Here is a 17,019-nt window from a genome sequence, read left to right as displayed (position 1 = left end):
GGGGTTTAACCAAAATCAAATCTCTCTCTCAAAAGTCAAATACTATACATATGCCAAAAGGCAAGATAATCAGTAGTCAGCATAATTTTTTTTTAAACAATCAGGAGTCATCTTATATTAAACTTTAAATTCGCCTAAACTTTTGGCAGTGGTTAATAGGCTCCAACCCTGAGGCAGCAGAGTTTTAAGAAGAGCAGACTCCTTTCTTTTCCCACTAGAACATCTCAGGTCTACATCAAAAGGTGAAAAAGAACACTAAACACACCACTGGCAGCCCCTAGGCCGTAGGTCTGAGAAGTGCATCACTGCAGAAAGGTTTCAAATACACTCAAACTAACTCCAAGTCTAAACAAGGAAGAGGAAGTGAGACCACGGGATAACTGCTATGCTATGGCTTTTTTTTTCTTCTTTGCTCACTGTCAAAACTGAGGTGGGTTTTAACTTAATTTAAAATATTGTACTGCATTATAATTGGGGTGTTTTATGAAGGAGAGATAAAAGTAGAAACTAAGTGCAGCAAAAGGTGAAAGAAAAAGCTACACATATCAAATTAAACCCAGCCACTACAAGGTCTGAAAGAGGTCTGTGACAGTGCAAAAATATGAATCAGCAATGAAAACAGATGATACACCATGGAGCTCTCCCAAAAGGTACAGGAAAAATGCGGAAGAAGGTAAAAATCCTAAAAGAAGATAAAAAGAGTCAACCCAATGGGTTGAAATCATCAGCCAACAAAAATCACTCAGTCCTCAAGGCATTTTTATAAAATGTAAGTTTTTATATATTTATGTACTAAGACAGAAAATAAGAGAGACAGCAGGAAATCATCAACCAAAAGAAAGTTCAAGAAATCACCTAAGCACAAGCAGGGTTGGTTATGAAGCCCTCACTGGTTGACACATATATATATGTATTAATTATACGTTCTGGCCATAGCCAAGCATTTTGATTTACCATCTGCTCCAGTGACAAATTCTCTGAATTCTGAAAGCACATCCTGATAAAGCAAGTTATTAGTATCTCCCCAGTCAAAAAGATATCATATGTGAATCATAAACTGACCCTGTCAGTAATCCAGTTACAAAGAAGGAAAAAAAATAAAAGCATAAAATCAGCTAACAAAAAAGCTAAAGAATACAAACAGGCACACCACAATAACACCAGTAGGGTTGGTAGATGATATAAAATTACTTAAACTGTCAATATTAAAGCACAGAACAGTGCCAAGAATAACACAACTGAACACCATAATTGTTAAAAGGACACATTCAACAGATTTAAAGATGGACTGCCCTGTTGAATGGCAGATGAGACCAGGGACCTTTTAAAGAGAGACCTAACTTTTATTTTATTTTTAAATATTATGTGTAGAGACGAGGTCTCGCTATGTTGCCTAGGCTGGTCTCAAACTCCTGGGTTCAAGCAATCCTCTCACCTCAGTGCAGGGTCAACAGATACAACAACTTTTTTTTTTTTTTTGAGACAGTGTTAACCAGGCTGGAGTGCAGTGACTCAACCCTGGCTCACTGCAACCTCTACCTCCTGGGTTCAAGTGATTCTCATGTTTCAGCCACCCAAGTAGCTGGGATTACAGGTGTGTGCCACCACACTCAACTAATTTTTGTATTTTTATTAACAATAGAGATGGGGTTTAGCCATGATGGCCAGGCTGGGCAAGTAATTTAGCCTGTCTGTGCTTCAGTTTCCTCATCTGGAAAACAGAGATAATCGTACCTGCAAAAAATGGAATGTCTGTGTCCTCCTAAAATGTATATGTTAAAATCCTAACACTCAAGGTAATGGTATTAGCAGGTGGGGCCTTTGGAAAGATTAGGTCATGAGGGTAGAGCCCTCCTAAGTGGGGTTAGTGCCCTGATAAAAGAGACCCCAGAGAGTTCCTCTCCTCCTTCCACCAAGTGAGGACACAGTGAAAAGACAGCCTACAATGAGCCAGGAAGCAGCCCTCACCAGTCACTGAATCTGCCAGTTCCTTAATCCTGGGCTTCCCAGACTCCAAGACTGTAAGCAATTCATTGCTATTGTTTATAAGCCACTCAGTCTGTGGTACCTTGTTATAGCAACCCGAACAGACTAAAGACAGTACCCAATTCACAAAGTCATTGGGAATATTTAATGGATTAATGCATATCAAGAGTTTTTAAAGTTGCTTGGATCACAGCAAGAGCTCAAGTATTACTTTTCCACCATTATTTTTAGATTTAAATTTCCTGATGATGAAAATTATATATGCTAAATGTACAAACGCTGAAAAAAATTAAGTAAATGTAAATCATCTGTATCCCACTACCCAGCGCTAACCACTGTTACTATAACAGTATACTTACTTCCTTATCACCTTTTTTCTAGGTGTGATGCGTCCGTGTTACTGAAACAGATCAGAGAGCTAAGGATAAGAACCACCTATTGACTTCCTCTGGGGCTCTGTCAACCCTGATCAGAGGCAGCTGGTACTAGGTTAAAAATGACGTGTTTACTGATAGTGATGCTTACCTCAGCTGTAAATAACTTAGTTTTGGCTGCTATAACAAATGACCATAGACTGGGTGATTCGTAAACAACAGAAATTTATTGCTCACAGTCCTGGAGGCTGGGAAGACCGAGATCAAGGAACGGGCAGATTCGGCGATGGTCTGCTTCCTGGTTCACAAACAGCTGTGTTTCACTGTCTTCATATGGCTGGAAGAGAGGAGATTTCTGGATTTTTTTTTTTTAATAAGGGCACTAATCCCACTCACCAAGGCTCCATCCTCACGACCTAATCACCTTCCAAAGGCCCTTCCACCAAACACCATCACAATGGGATTAGGTTTCAACATATGAATTTTGGGGAGACAGAAACATTCAGTACAAAGCAATAACTAAGAAAAATAGGGTTATAATATATGGCCTGTTCTCTTGTGCTTTTTTTCTATAAAAATACTTTAAAAATAACAGCACAGCTATTCAGAAAACATTACTTTTTATTTAAATTACAACAATATGTTAAGTCTGAACAGTGTTCCAAACTGAGTAACACATTCATGGTCCATGAAATTAATTTGGTGGGTTGGGACCAACACTTTTTTTTTTTTTTTTTTGAGACCGAGTCTCGCTCCATCACATAGGGTGGAGTGCAGTGGCATGATCATGGCTCACTGCAACCTCCGCCTCCTAGGTTCAAGCGATTCTCCTGTCTTACCCTCCTGAGTAGCTGGGATTACAGGCATGTGCCACGATGCCTGGCTAATTTTCATATTTCTAGTACAGTTGGGCTTTCACAATGTTGCCCAGGCTGGTCTCAAACTCCCGACCTCAGGTGATCTGCCCGCCTCAGCCTCCCAAAGTGCTGGGATTACAGGTGTAAGCCACTGCACCTGGCCTCCAAAACCTTTTCTGACACAAGGTCTTGCTCTGTCACCCAGACTAGAGCGCAGTGACATGATCATGGCTCACTGCAGCCTCAACCTCCATGGTTCAAGTGATCCTTCCACCTCAGCCTCCTGAGTAGCTGGGACCAAAGGCGGAGGTCACCGCACTAGGCTAACTTTTTAATTTTTTTTGTTTTTTATTTATTTATTTATTTTTTTGAGACGGAGTCTCGCTCTGTCGCCCAGGCTGGAGTGCAGTGGCAAAATCTCGGCTCACTGCAACCTCCACCTCCCGGGTTCACGCCATTCTCCTGCCTCAGCCTCCCCAGTAGCTAGGACTACAGGCGCCTGCCACCTCGCCCAACTAGTTTTTTTGTTATTTTTTAGTAGAGACGGGGTTTCACCGGGTCAGCCAGGATGGTCTCGATCTCCTGACCTCGTGATCCGCTCATCTTGGCCTCCCAAAGTGCTGGGATTACAGGCTTCAGCCACCGCGCCCGGCCCAACTTTATTTTTTGTAGACTGGGTCTCCCTATATTCCCATTGCTGGTCTCAAGAGATGTGCCTCAGCCTCCTAAAGTCCCGAGATTATAGGTGTGAACCACTGCATCCAGCCCAATGTTTCTTTTTAATTTAAAAATATAGAAAAGAAAAATATCAGAAAGGATTGCATGAAGTAATGGCTAAGTATTTGTAAATGTGGTTAATTATCACATTTTCATTATGAGGGTTAAATATTACAAGGAAAACCAATTAGGGGCTATTAAATAATTGTTGAGCGATTAGATAAATGGGGTAGTTTTGGGGTCTAATGAAAGTCTTCTCTGTGCTTTTAGTCAGTTTCTAATGAAAGCCCTCCTGAAACAATAATCACATACTGAAGTATGTGTATGCTGATTATGACGTAAAAGTGTATTTTGCTTTGGGAGGCCAAGGCAGGAGGATTGCTTGAGGCCAAGAGCTTGAGACCAGGCTGGCCCAAATGGCAAAACCCCACCTCTACTAAAAAAAAAAAATACAAAAATTAGCCAGACGTGGTGACACGTGCCTATAGTCCCAGCTACTCGGGAGGCTTGGGCAGGAGACTTGCTTGAACCCAGGAGGTGAAGACTGAAGTGAGCCAAAATTATGCCACGGCACTCCAATGTGGGCGACAGAGGGAGACTCTGTCTCAAAAAAAAAAAAAAAAAAAAAAAGTATTTTGGGTTGGGCATGGTGACTCATGCCTGTAATCCTAGCAATTTGGGCGGCTGAGGTGGGAGGCTCACTGGAGCCCAGATGTTTGAGACCAGCTTAGGCAACATAGGGAGATCTTGTCTCTACAAAAAAATAGAAGAAATTAGCCAAGTATGGTGGTATGTGCCTGTAGTTCCAGCTACTCCAGAGGCTGAGGTGGGAGGACTGCTTGAGCCCAGTAGGTCAAGGCTGCAGTGAGCCGTGATCATGCCATTGCACTCCAGCCTGGGCAACAGAGTAAGACTTGGTCTCAAAAAACAACAAAAAAAAGAATATGTATTTTGTACTGTGAGTCACCCTCAAAAAAATCTGAGAGCCACTGAGGTAGAAAATGATTTTTAAAATTTCTTGGGGCTGTGTGCTGTGGCTCACTCTTGTAATCCTGGCGCTTTGGGAGGTGAAATGGGAGGATCACTTGAGACCAACCTGGACAACAAAGTGAGACCTCTTCTCAATCAATCAATAAAAAATTACTGAGTATGACTTTACCATCTCATGCTAAAGTGATGAATTCTGTAATTATGCCTATAAGTTTTCTCTTCCTTTTTAATATTATCCTTAACCACAGAATGCCTCAAACCTTACTCACAATCTGGTCTACTCCACTTAGTTCTCTGCTGCCAATCAGTGAAGGTATTCAATGTGTACCGGAATTTTTAACCACCAGTTGTTCAATCACTCTGCTCCATCAGCATTCCCAGGTCTAGAGCACTCTCCCTAAAAATCACTTATGAATTCCTCAGGTAATGGGTTTTCTCTGGCAAATACTGTAAATATTTTTTTCTCTGGCAAACACCTGTCTGTTAACTGCCAATTCAATGGAATCTAAAAAAGTACTCTGTCCTCCACTCCCTTGCTATTTCCTCTCCTTCTGCTCAGGGTAATTACTACTTTCTTAGAGAATGAATTCCCTTCTCATATTTTCCATTTTCCAAATTATTTTAAATAGAACTGACTATAGCTTTAAAAAATTGTACAGAAAAAGAGCTTACACAGAACTTACATGGAGTTTAAAGAATCCCGATTAGTGGTGTTAAAACCAGAAGAGTCTTGCGACTTTTTGGCAGCGCAGTTTCCACAACCTCTTGGGGTAGGATAATTAGTATAAATTACTCTCCCTCTTAAAATCTAAAGTCAAAAATAAGGCTGGGCCGGGTGCAGTGGCTCACGCCTGTAATCCCAGCACTTTGGGAGGTCGAGGTGAGTGGATCACTTGAGGTCAGAAGTCTGAGACCAGCCTGGCCAACATGGTGAAACCCCCCTCTTTACTAAAAATACAAAAATTAGTCAGGTGTAGAGGCACAGGCCTTTAACCCCAGCTACTTGGGAGGCTGAGGCACAAGAATCACTTGAACCCAGGAGGCCGAGTTTGCAGTGAGCCAAGATCCTGCTACTGCATTCCAGCTGGGGCCACAGAGCAAGGTTCTGTCTCAAAAAAGAAAAAAATGGTAGTTAAGCAAACTTTTTTTACATCTCTTAACTCTATTTGCCTAGACATATTTGTAGTTAAAAAATGGATAAATCAACACATCTTTCAAACCTTTTTTTCGTTTTCAAAATTACAACTTGCGCTGGTCTGAAGATAGTAAGTTACCTCAATTTATTTTCACAATCAGTTACAGATCAAACTCTTTGTTCTACTCTTTTCCCCCTTCTCACTACTGCACTTGACTAGTCTAAAAAATTACAACTTAGTGTTAACTACACTAAAAACTTTAAAATACAGTATTGGAACAAGGTACAAGATTACTTTAAACTTTTTTTAATGAAGCAAAATGGCTTAATGGAAAAAGCACTGATTTCAATGCCAGGTGAACCTAGATTCACATCCCAGCCTGCTACTGACTAGCTTGTGACCATGGTCAAATTACTTCTCTCTGAGCCTCTGGCTGGTTCCATTTACCCATCTATTGGAAGTAATTTTGAGAATTAAATGAAAAGTAGAGCCCCACTGCGCACAGCACACACAAAACTAACTTACTTTTCTGCCCAGACCACATTCCTATCAGTAACAGCTACAATGAGGCCATAAAAATATTACAGTAATTCTCAACTGAAGACAGACTGAGTGAGAGAGAGTATAGAGAGAGGTGAAGAGATGTGAAGACCTTCAAAGGATGGGTTTTTGGTTTGATTTTCTCTTTAAGGGGAGAAGAGGGGAAGGGAAGGAATGCACTGAATGTATGTTTGTTTAAACACCTAGTAATTCTGAAATATTTGCCCAAATAGCTTGTGTCTCTTTATGAATTACTAAATTAGGGAGTTGTTTTAAGAAACCACATATGCCGAGCACAGTGGCTCATGCCTGTAATCCCAGCACTTCAGGAGGCTGAGGCAGGCGGATCGCCTAAGGTCAGGAGTTCGAGACCAGCCTGGCCAACATGGTGAAACCCTGTCTCTACTAAAAACACAAAAATTAGCTGGGCATGGTGGCACGCACCTGTAATCCCAGTTACTCAGGAGGCTGAGGCATGAGAACCGCTTGAACCTGGGAGGCAGAGGTTTGCAGTGATCCAAGATCATGCCACTGCACTCCAGAATGAGCGACAGGTCAAGAGACTGCTCAAAAAAAAGGAATAAAAATGTCAGGAAGGCCGGGCGCGGTGGCTCAAGCCTGTAATCCCAGCACTTTGGGAGGCCAAGACGGGCGGATCACGAGGTCAGGAGATCGAGACCATCCTGGCTAACACGGTGAAACCCCATCTCTACTAAAAAAATACAAAAAAGCTAGCCGGGCAAGGTGGTGGGCGCCTGTAGTCCCAGCTACTCGGGAGCCTGAGGCAGGAGAATGGTGTAAACCCAGGAGGCAGAGCTTGCTGTGAGCTGAGATCCGGCCACTGCACTCCAGCCTGGGCGACAGAGCGAGACTCCGTCTCAATAAAAAAAAAAAAAAAAAAAAAAGTCAGGAAATAGTATGTAACTACAACTTATACTGTATGATAGCATCCCTGGGTTTTCAAATATTTAGAACTACATATACATAGTGTTCTTTTAATTAATGAGACATATATAAAGTCTTTTAAATTAACATAAACAGATTTTATATTCTAGTTGCAATTTCATATTAATTAAATATCTAATGGCAGGGTTTGGTGGTGTGTACCTGTAGTCCCCGCTACTCAGCAGGCTGAGGCAGGAGGACTGCTTGAACCCAAAAGTTCAAGGCAAGTCTGGACAACACAGAGATACCTCATCTTTACCAAAAAAAAACAAAAAAACAAAAAACAAAACTTAGCCAGGTGTGGTGGCATGCACCTGTAGTCCCAGCTACTCAGGAGGCTGAGGCAGGAGGATCGCTTGAGGCCAGAAGGTCGAGGTTGCAGTGAGCCATGACTGTACCACTGCACTCCAGCCTGGGAGACAGTGAGGCCCTATCTCAAAGAAAAAAAAAAGTACACCCAAAAAAGTCTTCATGCTACTTATACACCTAGGTATGTTCCTCAGCAGGCAAAACTTTCAAATCCCTAAGTCCCTGCTTAGTTGGTCTCTAAACTTAAAAGGCTTTCAGGCCGGGCACCATTGCTCACACCTACAATCCCAGCACTATTGTGAGGCCCAGGTGGGCAGATCGCTTGAGCCCAGGAGTTGCAGACCAGCCTGGGTAACATGGTGAAACTCATCTCTACAAAAAATACAAAAATTTGGCTGGGCATGATGGCTCACGCCTGTAATCCCAGCACCTTGGGAGGCCGAGGAGGGCGGATCGCTAGAAGTCAGGAGTTCAAGACCAGCCTGACCAACATGGCAAAACCCCATCTTTACTAAAAATACAAAAAAAAAATTTAGCTGGGAGTGGCGGCGCCCACCTGTAATCCCAGCTACTCAGGTGGCTGAGGGACAAGAATCGCCTGAACCCAAGAGGCGGAGGTTGCAGTGAGCCAAGATCTCACTACTGCACTCCGGTGAGGATCCGTCTCAGAAAAAAAATAAATAAATAAAACAAAAAATATATATAAATAAATTAGCCGGGCGTGGTGGTATGTGCCTATAGTCCTAGCTACTCAAGAGGCTGAGGCGGGAGGATCGTTTGAGCCTGTGGGGGTTGAGGCTGAAGTGAGCTGTGTGAGCAATACACAGAAAAAGGAGACTTTGGGCAGGGCGGTCTGATGTGGAGCACTGCAGTTAGTTTCTTAAAGGCTTCAAGATAAGCAGGTCTACAAATCTTGCATTATATATGAAAACACTTTGGAATGAAAGCACTTACAAATATAATGATACATTTTTCCCCTTTTCCTCAAGCAAATGAAAATCACTAATTACTAAAGGGTCTTCAAAAAGCACATGGGATATCAGTAAGTCTCCAATGGGAAATACAGCACTTCCCCCAAAACAAAGAAATTACAGCCAAATAAGGAGTTTAAAAAATGTCTTCTCATTTGTACCTTTTATTGAAGCTGACACTTTCTTCAGTTTCCTGACGGCAGCACCAGACCAACACCCTTATTGCCCCTGACCTGCGCCTCACTCTAGTCCCCCATTCCCTTCCTTCTCAAGCACTGCTGCCGACTCCCCACTGTGTCCCTTTAAGCTCCTCGCCAGCAAAACCCCTTAGCAACTGCCTGAAACATCAGCGTTCCTCTCGCGGTCCAGATCTCCTGGCTACGCGACAACTGAAAACCCCCTCCCTCCAGCCTCGCCTATCCGGGGCCCGCAACCCGCGTCCCTTTCCCTCCCCTCCGCTGTCTCGACACTTCCCTCAGTCAACCGCAGCGCCTGGCGCTCGCTCTGCACCTAGCACCCCGTTTTTCCACTAAGCCTCCTCTCACTGCACCTGCGGACCCGGTCTCTCCACCTCACTCCCCCTCACCGCTGGGCCTCCCCGGCCCAGCCCACTGGCCCGCGCCAGCCCGGCCCGCTAGGCCACGACACAGGCCACGAGGGCTCTGCCGCCCCTTCTTCTCACCGTGTCGACCCCGGAGTCCTCTTCTCCGGCCCCCGCCGCTTCCTGGCCGACCGTAGCCCCCAGCCCAGCGTCTGGGCAGCCCAGCGGCTCCAGAGGCGCCGGCTGGAGCTGCCGCTCGGGGTCCGGAGGTGCTTGCTCCATGGCTGCAGTTCGGCGCGGCGAACCCAGTGCGCCTGCGCCGCCGCCGCGCCCGCGGCCAACCAGTGTCTCCGCTTGCTATGCCCGCCCCTCCGCTCGCCATCGCCTAGCCCCTGCTGGTAGACCTGGCGGCTCCAGGAGCTGCAGCTGGAGGCGGAGCCCGGGGTGGGGAGACACGTAAGCCTGCGGATGACCTGGTCAGCTGCTAAGCCGGGAGACCCAGAGAGCTGAGAGAGCTGATGAAGAGAGAGACAAAGAGAAAGGCAAGGGGAAAGTGAACACCTGAAGTAGGTACGGCGATCCTAAAGCCAACGAAACTCAAAAGAAATTGGAGGCGTAGTCTGACCTACTCCCTCTGGGCCTCCTGCCTTGCCTGTTATTATTGAGTCTGTTCTCCCGGAAAGATCAGAGCTCCATAAATTATTAACTTTCAGCAGGCCGAGTAACACGTTCAGCAAAAGGTAATACTTGCAAGTTATGGGTTTTTTTTTTTTCCTGAGACGGAGTTTCCCTCTTGTTGTCCAGGCTGGAGTGCAGTGGCGCGATCTCAGCTCGCTAACCTCCGCCTCCTGGGTTCAAACGATTCTCCTGCCTCAGCCTCCGGAGTAGCTGGGATTACGGGCGCCTGCCACCACGCCCGGCTATTATTTATTTATTTATTTATTTATTTATTGTATTTTTAGTAGAGACAGGGTTTCACCATATTGGCCAGTCTGGTCTCCAACTCCTGACCTTGTGATCCACTCGCCTCGAACTCCCAAAGTGCTGCGTTTACAGGCGTGAGCCACCGCGCCTGGCCTTTCAAGGTTTTGAGGAAAGTGAAGCGTCCTGTTGAAGCAAGGCTTGACTTCTGTTATGTTTCATGAAGCCCTGGAGACCTCTGATAAATTTCTAAACATCCCTTTTTAAAATTTTCCAAACCTGCTTCCTTGACAAGCTTTCACCATGGCAACCTGATGGGAAATGCTCGCTGGTGGTAACAGACTGTGGTACCTTAAAGCACTTTCTATACAAAGTCTGCTCTCAATTTTTCAAGTACAGAAACATTTTTCTGCCCACTTAGTTATTTCACGCTGGGTATCATGGTGACAGTTTGTCACCACGAGAGAAAATTGTGACAAAACACACAATTTTCTCTTCCTGGGATTCCTTCTCTGTCCTGGGAGCAAATTTCCATTCATTCCTAAAACCTCAGCTCAGTTATCATCTTCAAGTGCTAAGTTGTTCATAAATCTGTTACCGGCTGGGCGCGGTGGCTCACGCCTGTAATCCCAACACTTTGGGAGGCCAAGGCCGGCAGATCGCCTGAGGTCAGGAGTTTGAGACCAGCCTGGCCAACATGGTGAAACCCCATCTTTACTAAAAATACAAAAATTAGTCAGGCCTGGTGGCTGGCGCCAGTAACCCCAGCTACTCAGGAGGCTGAGACAGGAGAATCACTTGAACCCAGAAAGCGAAGGTTGATCTCAGTGAGCCCAGATCGTGCCACCGCACTGCAACCTGGGCAACAGAGCAAAACTCCGTCTCAAAAAAAAAAAAAAAAAGATTTTAGAATCGGCAAAATGGATCCGATCCCCTATTTTATGTGCACATAATACATGTTCATTGTGGGGAAATTAGAAAAGTTGAGCATTAAAAAATAAGAGCCACAAATTAAGCATATCATGAGAAAAAATAATAATAAAATAAAAAATGGTTCTTGGGCAGGAGTGGTGGCTCAGACCTGTAATCCCAGCACTTTGGGAGGCCCAGGCCGGCAGATCACTGGAGACCAAGAGTTCGAGACCAGCCTGGACAATATGGTGAACCTGCCTCTACTAAAATACAAAAAATTAGCCGAACATGGTGGTGTGTGCCTGTGGTCCCAGCTGCTTGGGAGGCTGAGACAGAGAATTGCTTAAACTGGGAGGCGGGAGGTTGCAGTGAGCTGAGATCGAGCCCTCCAGCCTGAGCAACAGAGTGAGACTCTGTCTCAAAAAAAAAAAAAAGGCCCGGCGTGGTTGCACACACCTGTAATCCCAACACTTTGGGAGGCCAAGGTGGGCAGATCACCTGAGGTCGGGAGTTTGAGACCAGCCTGGCCAACATGGTGAAACCCCATCTCTACTAAAAATACAAAAATTAGCCGGGCGTGGTGGCACGCATCTGTAATCCCAGCTACTCCAGAGGCTGAGGCAGGCGAATCGCTTGAACCCAGAAGGCCAAGGTTGCAATGAGCTGAGATCGTGCCACTGCACTCTAGCCTAGGTGACAGAGCAAGACTCCATCTGAAAAAATAAATAAATAAAAATAAAACATGGTTCTTTTGGCCGGGTGCGGTAGCTCATACCTGTAATCCCAGCCCTTTTGAAGGCCAAGACAGGCAGATTGCTTGAGGTCAAGAGTTCCTAACAGGCCACAGACTGGTACCAGCCCACAGCCTGGGGGTTGAGGACCCCTGCACTAGATAATATGCCTTACTCTTGGGGCTGCCTATAGGCTAACAAATTCTTTTTGATAAAGAGATAGCAACTAATGGTTATGTAAAAAGCCTGGGGTGGGAGGGGAGCTGGCATTTTGAATTTTTTTAATGGGTCCATGTTTTGGACACCCTGCCCAATGGCCAGAATCATGATAGCTGCAGTTTTTTATGTGATTGGCACTTCACACATTAATACTTTTTCATGCAGTACCCCTCCCTGCAAGACAGGCATTACACAAGCTGGGCATGGTGACATGTGCCTGTAGTCCCAACTATTCAGGAGGCCAAGGTGGGAAGATCACTTGAGTCCAGGAGTTTGAGGCTGCAGTGATCCATGATAGGACCACTGCACTCCAGCCTAGGGAACAGAATGAGACTGACGCTTAAAAAAAAAAAATCCCAGCACTTTGGAAAGCCGAAGTGATTGCTTGAGCCCAGGAGTTTGAGACCAGGCTGGGCAACATAGTCGGACTCTGTCTCTACAAGAGATACAAAAATTAGCCAGGTGTGGTGGCATGCACCTGTAGTCCCAGCTACTTGGGAGGCTAAAGTGGGAGGATCCCTCGAGCCCAGGAGGTCAAGGCTACAGTGAGCAGAGACTGTGCCATTGCACCCCAGCCTGGGTGACAGAGACTCTGTCTCAAAAAAAAAAAAAAAAAGTTATTATTTTCCCCATTTCACAGATGAAACAGCCTCAGTAATATTGACAAAGTCACACAGCCATTAAATGAGGGAAAGAGATTCAGACCTAGATTTGTAGGACATCCAGAACCCAAGCTCTTGGGCCATGCTGCTTCTCTTCATGGGGGAGAGGAAGAAGAGAGATTCTTCTAGGAAAGATGCAAATAATTGGCAGAAATTGAGAATTGACTCCTTACGGGAACACACACAAAGAGAAGCAGGTTTCCTTGGCATATGAAGGCAAAGTCACACCTGTGTGCTGAGGTCTGGGAAAGCCCAAGGCTAACTCCATGCAGATTATGGAAATAGATGTTCCCCCTTCTTCTGACTCTGGAAGGGAAGGAATTTCCCCTCACAGCCCGCAGTGGGGGAGAGCCTGCAGTGACCTGCTCTAGAGTGAATGGGGAAGCCTCAGGAGCAGGAGTGACTAGCCAGGCAGAAGGCACTTAAGTACCTTGCATATCAACAGCATATTTTAGATTTCAATTTGTCATTAATTTAACATTTATTGAGCTCCCGTGTTAGCCTGGGAACACCAAGAAATATTTATTCTCTGGTCCCCATCATCCAGGTTCTGTTCTCCCCCTTCCCAGGATTTTCCTCCTGGTGCCTGGTCAGCCTCCCAGGGACTGTGACAGTCACTTTTGTCTCCTTCCTCTGAAACTATCCCCTTCTTCTCAGCAGGAACCAAACCCAAACCCCACCCCATTTCTCCTTTCAGTGTCAGTGTGGATGACATTTGCCCTTGGTCACAGCACTAGATCTTTCTTCCCACCCTCCTATCAGTACCACCATATTCTTTTGGAGCAAATTCCTCATTGTGTGAGGACTTGTGTGGGAAGCAATTTTTAATATGTACCTCTGTTGTAGCCTCCCATCACAGGAGTTGAGGAGCCCAGATCCTTCTTGTACCACCCCTGGGAAGATTATTTCAACTCACCAACTCAGACCCTTAAACTTCCAAGATTTTGAATCTTGGATCAGAGGGGATGCTGGAGGTTGAGCCTGTGGCAATGCTAGGGTCAGGTTTTTGCCAAGTCAAGTTTCTTGTGTGTTCTGTGCCAAGTGTCTGGAGCTACCGTGATTCTGCAACTTTCCACAGAATCACCAGCCTTAATTCTGTGTATTCCTGTCCTATTTCTCTATTTGCTTCATATGACTAGAGTTCATCTTTGTTTTTTGTTCTTTTTTCTTAAGAGACAGGGTCTCACTCTGCCACCCAGGCTCGAGTGCAGTGCCATGAACACAGCTCACTGCAGCCTCAACCTCCTGGGTTCAAGCTGTCCTTCCACCTCAGCCTCCCATGTAGCTGGGATTATAGGCCCATGCCACCATGTGCAGCTAATTTTTTTTTTTTTTTTTTTAGAAATGGGATTCTACTATGTTTACCAGACTAGTCTTGAACTCCTGGGCTGAAGGGATCCTCCCACCTCGACTTCCCAAAGTCCTGGGATTACAGGCATGAGCCACCGCGCCCGGTCCTGGTCTCTATTCTAGGCAACATGGAGCTGTAACTGCTGCAGTGAAGCACTCATCTACTCAACTAAACATGCAGTGAATATTTATGAAACATCTACTCTGTCCCTGGCAGTCTCGGTGTCAGCCTAGGTGATTATCCAGACTGATTCATGGTTCTGTGCTCTTGGAGAAGACTGGAATATATGCCCAGAGTCAGAAAAACCATATCCTTAACCCCTATTGCTTGAGAAACTCCCCAAAGCACTACAGCAAGCCAGCTACTAGAATCTTCAACAGCTAGAAACCATGGAAGCCACTACAAGGTAGAAATTTTTCTTGCCGGATGGATAACTTAAATACACTTTGATAGAGACCTTCTGAGGCAAATAGTCACTTACAGCTAAGAAATTTAAACCAGACAGGTTAGGAGGAAGCACAGGTTGGCCAAAGTACTTCCGGACAAGTGAGTCTTGTGGCACTTCTCAACTAATATTGTGCCTATGAATAATAACAGCTTACCTGTAAGGCTATTTCGGAAACTCAGAAGAGCCTGGCCACTTGTTTCTCACCTCCCACCAGCAACCTCCCATTCAACTCTGGGCCCCAGACACATGAAGCACAAGTCTCAGGGAACCATCTCCACATTGTGGAGATCCCAAGGGAGCCCATAACCACCTCTTGCATACAACTGCCCACCATACCCAGTGTGAGAAAGGGATGTGGTCTTGCCTTAATCTCTGTTAAAACTGCACATGTCCGAGGCAGGCGGATCACCTGAGGTCAGGAGTTTGAGACCAGCCTGGCCAACATGGTGGAAACCCATCTCTACTTAAAAATACAAAAAATTAGCCAGGCGTGGTGGCGGACACCTGTAATCCCAGCTACTTGGGAGGCTGAGGCAGGAGAATCACTTGAACCTGGGAGGGAGAGGTTGCAGTGAGCCAAGATCATGCCACTGCATTCCAGCCTGGGCGACAAGAGTGAGACTCCGTCTCAAAACAAAAAACAAAACAAAACAAAAAACTGCAAGCAAAAACAAAACAAAACAAAAAACATGTGCAAGCCATTTGCACTCTGGAATTGCATGCTGTGAAAACTCCTACTGGTGTGGAACTTAATTTGAATTTGAAATCACACGGCATGCACAAAGGGACAGGCCTAGGCCTGCCCTTGGGTCACCTGCCTGCTGACTGCAGAGCATCCCCTGTAAGCCACAGCAAGGCCCATGGAGTCTGAGCTTTGTGTAGCTCGGTGCTTATGATGTACCACCTCCCTTCAGTCCCAACTCCTCTTCCTCCTCCATCCTCAGGTATACTGATTGCACACTCCCTGTGTCAGAGGTGTTTGAACCAAAGCAACTCCATTTTGAGTGAGGGCTAGGAAAATGAGGCTGGGACTTGCTGGGCTACATTCCCAGAAAGCCAGGCATTCCTAGCCAACAAATTAATAATGTTTACTAAACAGACCCAAATTTGGGAGTGTCCAGGTATCCCGATATCTGGAGAACAAAGGCATTCTTGATTTTGCTTTAAAAATAATAATATCGATTCTTGCAAAATACAGTAATTAAGAAAATTAATCCTTCATCATAAACTCTTGTAGCAGAGCACACCCCCTCATATACTCAAGCATTGTACCTAGGGTGAACGTGTTTCTCCTCTTACTTTCGGGAACGTCCTACTCGATGGAGTAGCTGTTCTTTTACTACTTTACTCTCTTAAGAAACTTGCTTTTTCTTTGCACTGTGGACTCGCCCTGAATTCTTTCTTGCGTGAGACCCAAGAACCCTCTTTTGGGTTCTGGATCAGGACCCCTTTCCTGTAACACTTGTGCAAACGACAGTGTCCCTATTATGACCATCTCATAGTGGTAGATTCCATTCGGATTTAAGGTAAGCCCAAAGACCACTTTTGGGTTTTCTTGACTCTCTGAGAAAAGTTGTGTAAGCACCCGCGTTCTTCTGGGTTTGGCTACATAGGGTTGTGCCCCTCTATGGAATGGAGAGTCATGTGGACGAGGGTGTCATTTTCTCACCCAGTAAAACTCACTGAGGATGCTTCTGTACAAGTGAGAAATATGATGACTATATTCAGAATAATGATAACTTGGCTGGGCATGATGGCTCACACCTGTAATCCCAGCACTTTGGGAGGCCGAGGTGGGCGAATCACTTGAGGCCAAGAGTTCAAGACCAGCCTGGCCACCATGAAACCCTATCTCTAATAAAAATTAAAAAATTAGCTAGGCATGGTGGCGTGTGCCTATAACCCCAACTACTCGGGAGGCTGAGGCATGAGAATTGCTTGAACCTGGGAGGTGGAGGTTGCAGTGAGCCAAGATCACGTGACTGCACTCCAGCCTGGGTGACAGAGTGAGACGCTGTCTCAAAAACAAAAAAACAAAAAACAACACGTTGATCAGGCTGATATCGAACTCCTGACCTCAAAAAGTGATCCACCTGCCCCAGCCCTCCAAAGTGCTGAGATTACAGGCATGGGCTACCACACCCAGCAATCATTTTTTAAATTAAGGAAATATTAACAAGCAAAAATAAAAACATACAGTCTTTTCCCTTAATAAGCCCTTCTAAGAATCTGTACAAGTTAGTTATCAAGTAGTAGACATTCATAGTGGGAGTTAAGCATAAGGACTAGAATTGTGTGTGGGGTGAGAAATTCAGTACTACTTACTGTTTTTGGTGACAACCAGGTATTAGAGATAATGATGGCCATAACGTACTGAGTTCAGGGAATCAATACGGATACACCATAACT

General features: G+C 45.2%; 1 protein-coding gene across 1 annotated transcript in view; it reads right to left on the bottom strand.

Annotated features, from left to right (window-relative positions):
* Positions 1–9,694, bottom strand: part of SNX4 (sorting nexin 4) — a 79,636-nt gene extending 69,942 nt beyond the window's left edge. Inside the window, exon 1 of the mRNA XM_033210949.1 lies at positions 9,508–9,694. Coding sequence (XP_033066840.1) covers positions 9,508–9,648 — 141 coding nt within the window. The 5' untranslated portion in view covers positions 9,649–9,694. The remainder of the gene's footprint in view (positions 1–9,507) is intronic.
* Positions 9,695–17,019: the final 7,325 nt, after the last annotated feature.

The sequence above is a fragment of the Trachypithecus francoisi genome, unplaced genomic scaffold, assembly GCF_009764315.1.
Source record: "Trachypithecus francoisi isolate TF-2019V2 unplaced genomic scaffold, Tfra_2.0 Lachesis_group0, whole genome shotgun sequence".
Lineage (NCBI taxonomy): Eukaryota > Metazoa > Chordata > Mammalia > Primates > Cercopithecidae > Trachypithecus > Trachypithecus francoisi.
Note: the sequence above shows the minus strand (reverse complement) of the source record. Positions and strands in the feature narration are given on the sequence as shown.